We start from the raw sequence: 10,818 nt of genomic DNA, 5'->3' as shown, positions 1-10,818 counted from the left end.
CTAGTGATTCCCTGTTCCTGGACATGGAACACTATTGAAGCATTTGCAGATGAAAATCAGAAGTCACTGTTTCAATTGGAACGCTCACTTTTTACATTATTGGTCTCACTGTTAAAAACTATAAGAACATTGTGCCATATTGAATCAGATGCAATTGATTTTGTTGTGGTATGTATTTACTACTAAGCAACTAATTTTATATTTGCAAAATGTCAAATTTCTCCATTTGAAGATAGAAATTTATGAATCTTTGAAAAACTTTAAAAATATTTCAGATTCTACTTTAATCCCATACATATGCTACAATCTTTTATTTTAATTTCGATAAATTATGAAAGCTGAACAACAAAACTAGTTTGTTATTTCTGGTTTTTGTGTGATTATTCTTCAATATGATTCCTGTTTTCAAAAACTATGGATGCTGAAAATCAGAAGTAAAAACAGAAATTGCTGGTAAACTCAGCAAGTCTGGCAGCACCTGTGGAGAGAAAGCAGAGTTAACATTTCAGGTCCAGTGACCCTTCTTCAGAACTGGTTGGCTGTTTAGCCTGTTTGATAACATTGATGGTGTTGGACTTCAGAGATACCCTGGAACTAGCTTAAAGAGAAACATTCAGCAGAGGTGAAAACATACCATAATTAAAACAAACATAACATTCTATGGTTCAGAGATAGTAGGAACTGCAGATGCTGGAGAATCTGAGATAACAAGGTGTAGAGCTGGATGAACACAGCAGGCCAAGCAGCATCAGAGGAGCAGAAAGGCTGACGTTTCGGGTCTAGACCCTTCTTCAGAAATGAGGGAGGGGAAGGGGATTCTGAAATAAATAGGGAAGGGGAGGTGGATAGAAGATGGATAAAGGAGAAGATAGGTGGAGAGGAGACAGACAGGTGAAAGAGGCGGGGGCGGAGCCAGTAAAAGTGAGAGTAGGTGGGGAGTTAGGGAGGGGATAGGTCAGTCCAGGGGGGACAGACAGCTCAAGAGGGTGGGATGAGGCTGGTAGGTAGGAGATGGGGGTGGGGCTTGAGATGGGAGGAGGGGATAGGTGGGAGGAAGAACAGGTTAGGGAGGCAGGGACAAGCTGGGCTGGTTTTGTAGTCGGGGGAGGGGAGATTTTGAAGATTGTGAAGTCCACATTGATACCATTGGGCTGCAGGGTTCCCAAGCAAAATATGAGGTGCTGTTCCTGCGACCTTTGGGTGGCATCGTTGTGGCACTGCAGGAGGCCCAGGATGGACATGTCGTCTGAGGAATGGGAGGGGGAGTTGAAATGGTTCGCGACTGGGAGGTGCAGTTGTTTGTTACGAACCGAGTGTAGGTGTTCTGCAAAGCGGTCTCCAAGCCTCCGTTTAGTTTCCCCGATGTAGAGAAGGCCACATCGGGAACAGCAGATGCAGTATACCACATTAGCAGATGTGCAGGTGAACATCTGTTTGATGTGGAAAGTCTTCTTGGGGCCTGGGATGGGGGTGAGGGGGGAGGTGTAGGGGCAGGTGTAGCACTTCCTGCGGTTGCAGGGAAAAGTGGCAGGCGTGGTGGGGTTCGTGGGGAGTGTGGAGCGGATGAGGGAGTCATAGAGAGAGTGGTCCCTCCGGAAAGGGTGGGGAGGGAAAAATGTCTTTGGTAGTGGGGTCAGATTGCAGATGGCAGAAGTGCTGGAGGATGATGCATTGGATTCGGAGGTTGGTGCGGTGGTACGTGAGGACAAGGGGGATCCTGTTTTGGTTGTTATTGTGGGGAGTGGGTGTGAGGGATGTGTTGCGGGAAATGCGATCGAGGGTGTTTGCGACCACTTTTGGGGAGAAGTTGTGGTCCTTGAAAAACAAAGACATCTGGGAGTGGAATGCCTCATCCCGGGAGCAGATGCAGCGGAGGTGAAGGAATTGGGAATAGGGGATGGCATTTTTGCAGGAAGGTGGGTGGGAGGAGGTGTATTCTAGGTAGCTATGGGAGTCAGTAGGCTTGAAATGGATATCGGTTTCCAGGTGGATGCCAGAGATGGAAACAGAGAGGTCCAGGAAGGAGAGAGAGGTATCAGAGTTGGTCCAGGTGAACTTAAGGTTAGGGTGGAAGGCGTTGGTGAAGTGGATGAACTGTTCGAGCTCCTTGTGGGAGCACGAGGCAGCGCCGATACAGTCATCAATGTAACGGAGGAAGAGGTGGGGTTTAGGGCCAGTGTAGCTACGGAAGAGGGATTGTTCCACGTAACCTACAAAGAGGCAGGCATAGCTTGGGCCCATGCGGGTACCCATGGCCACCCCCTTTGTCTGTAGGAAGTAGGAGGAATTGAAGAAGTTTTTAAGGGTGAGGACGAGTTCAGCTAAGCGGATGAGGGTGTCAGTGGCGGGGGACTGGTCGGGCCTGCGGGACAGGAAGAAGCGGAGGGCCTTTAGGCCATCTGTATGGGGAATGCAGGTGTATAGGGACTGGAAGTCCATGGTAAAGATGAGGTGTTGGGGACCAGGGAATCGGAAGTTTTGGAGGAGGTGGAGGGCGTGGGTGGTGTCACGGATGTAGGTGGGGAGTTCCTGGACCAAGGGGGAGAAAATCCCCCTCGTCCTCACGTACCACCCCACCAACCTCCGAATCCAACGCATCATCCACCGGCACTTCTGCCATCTGCAATCCGACCCCACCACCAAAGACATTTTTCCCTCCCCACCCTTATCTGCTTTCCGGAGGGACCACTGAATGCCTGCTAGCCCATGGAATTAATCTCCCCTCTCACTGACTCACATACTCAGAGCAATAGCACCCACAGACAGACTGCCAGCCTTCTTGCTTTGATCACAGTCAAAGATTTTCATGGCCTCTAACAGAGAACCTACGTTTGTTAAATAGGAGGGACAGCTCGTTTGCACGGACTAGCATGCATCTGATGCCTAACTGTCATCTCATCGAGATGGAGAAAGAGAAATAGTGCCTACTTCACCTCTGGAGCAACCAATTCCATGTCCTTTTTGAAATGCTTACGAATTCTGTTTTTTTTAAGAAAAAGGACATCAGCCACGTTCAAGTGGTTCAGCTGCATTCCTGGGGTATACATACACAAATCTCAATTCAATGATATACCAGCCATTAACTTTACACCAGCTCCCAGAGGTCAGGGATTGAGACAATTCCAGCATTGAAACCCAATGAGACTTTATGTCATCCATACCAAAAGGGACCAAACTAGAACTCCACGTAGAAGACAAGGTGCAGTGCACATAGTGGTTTGCATATTTCAGGGCTATGCACCAAAGCAGCCACGTTAATATAGCCCCTTTTTGTGCAGGTTAAATGAAGGCTGGCCACTGGATAAACATTTTATTTATGTTAAAATAAGGTTGACAGCTACCCCAGTTTAATCAGGCATCTTAATAACTCATTATAACACTGATGTTTCAGCTTGTTAGCATAATTTAAAAATACATAAAAGGCTAATTTGCAGCTTCCATCAAACCTGCAAGATGCAATGATCTGATAGCTACAGCATTCAAGAAAAATAAACACAGACAAATTCCATTATATTTACCTTACTTGTACAATATTTGTTCTTTCCAAACAAACTGATGAAATTCAATTTATTCACAAGTTCTGGGAATCTAAACTGATGATTCCTGAATCACCAAGTATTTTTCACACATTGGGATAAATCCATTACTTAGAAATTATGATGGTTGTACAATTAATTTACGTTTGTTGTGGCATAATTGAAAACAGGATCCTAACTGCAAAGCTGTAGTCATTATAATTACATGAGCAAAGAGTAGCCAAGCCTACAAAATTGATTCCAATCCTAGTTTGCACTTTCCAAAGCCCAGTTTTATATGATGACATCATTTAACAAAGACTAGAAATCACTTATTTTAGGAAAGCTATATTGACTCATGGTACTGGGCATGGACAATGGAACCACCTCCTTGATTGTACTGGAGGTACAGTTAAAAATGTCTCGGCATGTTCATCTTCAGGGGAGTAAAGGTGAAATAAACCAAAGATCTCATCCCAAGTGCAATATGAACAGTTTACATTAACTCAAAAACACTAAATTACAAGCAATAGAGATTGGAGTGCAGGGAGGCAAAAAAGAAACAGCAGCAAGTTTTGAAAGCAAGTTTGATAACTGTTCCATGCAATTTTTAAAAAAAATCTAATAATCAGAAATTGAACTCAATTTCCAGTTTCCATCAAACATACTCCTGTTTATCATCAATGGGACAATTATTAGTAGTGCCACAAACACTTGAATTTGGTTGGCAGGAAGAATGAATCACATGATTTTCTTCAGGCCATTTTCTTTCTTTTCCACAGTCTTCAGGAGGCAGGAAAGAGAAAAGGGTTGGGCAGTCCTCTCATGGTTGTTGGCCAAGTTTGAAAGAGTCATATTCTATTCTTCTGCCTGGACCACACATTCCTTTCCATACCATTTCAATTTTACAGAAATCATATTCTCCTTTCAGGTTTACCTTCTCAATTTTGCAAAACACTGCATGTCACCTTTAATAAAGAGTGGGAAAGCACATTTCAACTTTCACTCAGCTTATGTATTTGCTGTTAATATTAGGTTACTATGGAACATCCAATATAACCAAGTTATATTTTAGCTCAGTTGACAACAGTTGTTTTGTCATAACTAACTTAGTTCAGACTTATACTAGTGCAAAATGCCAACTGCAAGCCTCCATCAGCATGAAATATTTGAACATTGGTGAGCCAGTAAGTAGTTCTTATGCATTTTCATTGTTTTAATGCTAAAAAGGCTACCACATACAATAGTTATGCCTTCAGCTTGTAACAAAATAGGTTGTCTTTTTGATCAAAGAGTCAAAAATTGCTGTCAAGACGCAAGACAGCAACCAGCCTCCTCATGTTTGGAAAGAAGAGACATTCTGGAGAAGGTCTTTGAGCAGCTCTTGCACTGGTATCTCTTCACATCAGAGTGTGTCTGCAAGTGGGCTCGGAGGTTTGAGCGATCTGCAAAAGCCCTGCTACAATGAGGACAGGCAAAAGGTTTCTCCCCTGCAATGGAGCAAGAATAAAAATGGAGCATCAGGATGCTACAATCTCGCAACAGAAAGAGGATGCACAATTTATTTTAAGTAATGGACAGGATACATGACTAAATTGCCACTTCATCTACTTTATAAGTGATAGGTAATTTTCTCATCTCCATGCCAGCAACTCCAAATAAAAATGAAGGAAAAGCACTTGCATCCAGATTTCTAGTTATTCCAGTTCACAATCACCCTTTAGGAACAAGTGGATGGCATGGTGGCTCAGTAGTTAGCACTGCTGCCTCACGGTGTCAGGAACCCAGGTTCTATTCCAGTCTCAGGCGACTGTCTGTGTGGAGTTTGCACATTCTCCTCATGTCTGCGTGGGTTTCCTCGCACAGTCCAAAGATGTGCAGGTTAGGTTGACTGGTCATGCTAAATTGCTCATAGTGTGCAGGGATGTGTAAGCTAGGTAGGTTATCCGTGGTGAATGTGGGGTTACAGGGATACAGAGGGGGCTTGGGTTTGGGTGGGATGCTCTTCGGAGGGTCAGTGCAGACTCAGTGAGCTGAATGGTGTCTTTCTGCATTGTAGGGATTCCATGAATGTGGCCGTCTTAAATTCCCATTAGGAGATCCTAATTAATTGTGAAGTTGGGAGATATTTAAGTAAGGAATTACTTGCACCCCTATTCTGTGCACTTCATTTCTGCACTAATGTTCTGTTTCATAAACTGGTGTAGTGAATTATTTAAAACATTAACTAGAATAAAGTCTTAAGAGTAGTTCACTTTTACACAGTTTGTGTTATTAGTTCACTTTAAATTATTTGACATTCCATTTTTAAAATGTACCTGATTGCCATTTTGTCAACTTCATGGCATACAATTTGGGATTCCCAAATGGAAAAAAATTAATTCACTGCTTAATTGGAGCCATGAGAATTCATATTGGCCATTTAAAATGATGAGGAGGATTTCTCCAGCTTTTATACTCATCAAATAAGTTACAATGACCATACAGCTTAACTCCAAGGTTCTTATAGCAGTGGTAGTGGCCCTGCCTCTGGGTCAGAATGTCCACGTTCAAGTACCACCTGTGCCGGAAATGTCTCAACATGTCTGAATAGGTCAGTTCAAAATGGTACAAAAGCTTATCTACTGGACTGACTTTGAAAATGTCACCTCAACAAAGTTTACACTGTCTTGCTAGCAATTAATGCTTTCATCTCATCTTTTTGTTTGGCTTGGTCCCAGAGATTCTGTTTGTGGATCTATCCCAGTTATTTAACATGCTGCCAGATTCCTGTAGAAGACCTCAAATTAGGATGTTCGAGCTTTTCTTGGGATTGTTTAAATATAGAAAGCAATACAGTGAACTGGCTGAAGACTGCTCCGCTATTAAGATGTGGCTGACTGTATGACCAATCTTCAATAGAAGCGTTCTTCGATCAAGTTTCCACACAATTGCTGGAAGATGAATAATAGTCTTTCCTCATTCCAACCAACAATCATTCACAACTGTAACAGTAACATGCTTTTCAAGGATGGAAAAGACAAAACATAATTGTGTTCCATATTGGTTATTCCTTTATTGCAATTTTTGGATATTTGGAACATTGATGGAAGGGCGTTCTAGAATTCTAGTTGTATCTCAAGGAGTATACGTTGCATGCCAAAGGCTGCACTCAACTTAACCTTAAGCTAGGAAATGAAAACAACAGGTCAATTTTCCTGAGATAGTAGGAACTGTAGATGCTGGAAAATCTGAGATAACAAGGTGTAGAGCTGGATGAACACAGCAGGCCAAGAGCATCAGAGGATCAGGAAAGCTGACATTTCGGGCCTAGACCCTTCTTCAGAAAATCTTCAGAAATTTGTGAAGAAGGGTCTAGGCCCGAAACGTCAGCCTTCCTGTTCCTCTGATGCTGCTTGGCCTGCTGTGTTCATCCAGCTCTACAGCTTGTTAGGTCAATTTTCTTTCTGGTTTAGGGAAGCATTCAGCTTACTCTGTGCATGACATCCTTCTGTTAAGACATCTAAGATTGGGAACTTTGTTCGCATTAAGTAAAATTCTTCCATTCTTTCAATGGCTTAAAAATGGTAATTAACAGTCATGAGGCAACCTTCACTTTGCCCAATTAAGAAACATCCATGAATACACAAGTTACCCCCAACCATTTGTACTGATTACTTTCAGTTCCTGACAAAGTGTCACTTCTATGTATGAGCTTGTATAGTATTGTCTGCCAACATGCACTACATACTAGGAAAGGGAGTAAAAGAGCACACTGTGGCTGTGTCTAAGCCTGTCATCATGCTCATTCACATATTAATTTTCCACAAGTAGAACAAGGAACAATGATTAGTAGTGCGAAGATGGTTGTTTCTATTAATTTCCTTAATCCTAGGGTTTTACACATGACAATAAAAGGATATTCTATTCTGAAAAAAAAATTCTATTACTTGTACTTACCTGTATGTGTTCTGATGTGCCCCTGTAACAGCCATGGTCTTGAGAAGGCTTTGCCACAGATTTTGCAGACACAGGGCAATGTGTGTGTCCTTATGTGCATCTTTAATGCACCTAAGCTGACATATTCCTTATCACAATACTTGCAGTTAAAGTACTTTCTAGTCTGTGATTCACAGTGAAGCTGTCTGTGTTTAGACAGACCAGATAAAGTATTGTACACCTTGCGACAGTGAAAACACTCAAACTTCTCCTGGATTGCTTCTGCAGTGCTTTCAGATTCAAGATTCTTTTCCTCGGTGTTGCTGTCTCCTTTAAATGCACCATTGTTTGTGGCTCTTCTTTTGGCTTTTTTAGAAAGGGACAGGTTAAGGTCATTCACTGTATCTCTTAGTGGGGTGCTGCTGCCTCTGACAGCCGCACATTCCTTAACACTGATCTCCAGGCTTGGTTGGCTACTGAATGGTGTTTCTGTTCCAATGTTGGCATCTGGAGGAGGGGGCAGACTCACTCGGAGACTGATAGGGGCTCTGTCCCACAGCCTTGGCGGGTCACAAATGATGGGAGTGAGCACATCAGGCTGTGGCATCAGTGGAAATGTCAAACCCTTATATAAATAGGGTGAAATGGCTGTTGCTGAGAAAAAAGCAAAAGAAAACTCAAATCATGCAAGTTATTTGTAACTTAATATTTGTAGAAGTTCTATTTATTGAAGATTCACTTCTAAAACAGCCTTGTTTGCTTACAAATATTCCAACTGCATAACACAAATCAAATTCCAGCTATATAAAAGCAAACACATTGCTTAACTTAAATTGAATCTTCAGATCTGTAATTTCACCAGTCCTATGAGGAAGTACAATGTAGGGGAATATTTTTGTTTATTGGGTTAAAATTATTTGTTTGTTCTCAGATAGAAACTTCTAAAAAAGACCACTTAAAACAGTTTTTGTTTTGTTCAGCCTACATATGTACACACTGGTTGCAGTTCAGATTGCTCACAGCCATAATAGTATCTCTTATATCAACAATTCAGAAACATACATTGTTATATACAAACATCAAATGGAGTTCTATAAAATTAGAAATGATGTGTTATTGCTCTTGCAGCTGTGCAATGAGCTAGTTTTGAATCAAAAAGAAAAACTGTTTTGTGGAAGATAGATTTTGTCTTTAAAAGGGAAGAAAGACCTGGTAAAGCTCACAGCACACCAGCAAAATAAAAATCACAGGGAATCTTTTTTTCTATCATACAAGGTTAATGACCATAGAGTCTCAGAATAAACTGATACTGAACTGGGGTGGATATTGTGCACAGCACTGATTTGCACTTTGCACATTCTAGAAATCTAAGCGGCAGAATTATTATGGAATGTCCAAGTTCAGCGAGTTAAATTTATTTTTAGAAAGATTGAGATATAATTTGAGAGAGCATATAGTCACCTGCACAGAGAAAATGTACTTCTGGGGAAGTAGATGGGAGGGTGCTATTTCTAACAGGATCCTTCAAAGCAAACTATCACATTGGACAGGAGAAAGCTTGGACGTGGGGAATTGGGGAAAAAAAACAAAAACAAAATCTAATGATAACTATTTCACTCGTTTAAGTTTTGTTTTAAAACATGAACAAAGTAAATGGTATTATTTAAATGATGTGTTTTAATAAGCAAAAATTAGAGAATACACACAAATGTGTCACTTAATTGTGCCTCAAGAAAGAAGTTGCACTTTTGAATTTAGTTTAAAAAGTGCATTATTAAAAAAGATTATATTGAAGGCTGCTGTGATCCATGCTTTCATTTATGCGAAGGTATAGATTGTCATTTCCTCACTGGATTATTCCCCTACATAATATTGGTGAATGTATTGGTAATGTATATCACTCAGCTAATTTCTCTACATTTCACATTTTTTCCTAACTGCTAAAAAATTACCAAAATATTTTGTTTGAAAAAGCAGTGAACATTGCCTTCCAGGTAATAAAAAATGACCTTGTGCATTTACCTTTTTTTTTAACAAATAAGGGTGAATTACTAATTTCATATAAATCACTCTAAGAGATTAAAGCATCCCTTGGTGGTTCCCAAGTTAAAAGGGGAAGTCTGGTTTGGGACAGGAAACAAAGTGTTGAAAAATAAACTACACTACTTCAGATAAAACTGCAGTTTTATTAAAAATCAGCTCAATGCCACACAATCAGTGGGGAGGACAAAATACTTAGAACAGCCTAAACAAGCTCGTTGCATATTTAAAGACAATACAATTCCTGAACTGGAGGAACCAGCGTGTGAATAAGAATGCGAACCGCGTGTGAGGCTCTGCACCTGCTGGGACTCTATTTTACAAGCCGCGCTTCTGCAAACTCTATTTGCTGAACAGTCGCACTGAACACAAAACCTTTCTTCGGCTTTAACGGGGGAAATAAAATGCAGAAGCCTGTCATTCACATGGTCACGTCGTGACAGTTTACATAAATACCAGGCTCTGTAATTACTTACAAGCCTTTCTTAAAAATAAACGAAAAGTCAATTTCAACCGAATTAATTCGTGCAAGTTACAAGTCAATTACACTGCGACAAACTTTAAAAGCTTACTCGAACAAACAAAAGCAACTGTTTAAAAAGTTTCAAAACTTCATTACCATTCTGAATTTCCAGTTGGCTGTAGTTGGGCTTTTTGGTGCTGCAATGCTTCTTAATGAGGAAAGAACGGGGCATAACTACTACTACAACTGCCGCTGCTGCTTTTCTTCCTCGCAAAGGGAGCATTCAGTCTCCAGTTCTTTGGAATCTGAAATCCGTTAGCTCAGATCTCCAGATAGAGGAAATAAAAGTGACATAGAAGACCAGTGGGAGAACAAGTGGAATGGGAAACCCAACCCCACTTGTGGAAAATATCGGAGAGTCAAGTGCAAGAAGGGTAGCGGTGTGTGGGGGTAACCTTCATTAACATAGACCTCCCGTCAATCCAATTAGGGGCAGAGTCTCTGGAGAGGGGAGGAGCCTGGCTCAGTCTATTCTTCCACCGCCCAGAACAGGTGCATCCCAGTACTGTAGGCTGACAGCTTAAATTCTGGACATTTCCTTCAGTGAAATGGACCAGACCAGGATTTCACATTGCACAAACATTGGAATAACATCACAAGTCAGACAGCATAGAATGTCTCTCAAAAGCTGTGACAAAGTTCTCATAAAAAACAATGCAAGTCACTTACTGGTAATAAATGCTATTTAAACAATTATTTTTAAACTTTCTGCAAATCTTAATTGCCTTTTCAGCGCGACATCGTCCTGTAGACATTTGTCTCACTTGTTATGAAAGTAGTTAGACCAGGCATAAGTATTTTACATAAAGTACAAGATTCCAT

The 10,818-nt window shown here is 41.2% G+C and overlaps 1 protein-coding gene across 1 annotated transcript; it reads right to left on the bottom strand.

The window, feature by feature from the left end:
• Nucleotides 1-3,335: 3,335 nt before the first annotated feature.
• Nucleotides 3,336-10,470, bottom strand: snai3 (snail family zinc finger 3). Its single transcript, XM_048605802.1, has 3 exons — nucleotides 10,093-10,470; nucleotides 7,455-8,087; nucleotides 3,336-5,005 (listed from the first exon to the last, which is right to left on the bottom strand). The coding sequence occupies exons 1-3, from the start codon at nucleotides 10,217-10,219 to the stop codon at nucleotides 4,824-4,826; spliced, it is 942 nt and encodes a 313-aa protein (XP_048461759.1). The 5' UTR covers nucleotides 10,220-10,470; the 3' UTR covers nucleotides 3,336-4,823.
• Nucleotides 10,471-10,818: the final 348 nt, after the last annotated feature.

Source organism: Rhincodon typus, chromosome 15, assembly GCF_021869965.1.
Source record: "Rhincodon typus isolate 14 chromosome 15, sRhiTyp1.1, whole genome shotgun sequence".
NCBI classification, from domain to species: Eukaryota; Metazoa; Chordata; class Chondrichthyes; order Orectolobiformes; family Rhincodontidae; genus Rhincodon; species Rhincodon typus.
This window is presented reverse-complemented; position numbering and strand designations above follow the sequence as displayed.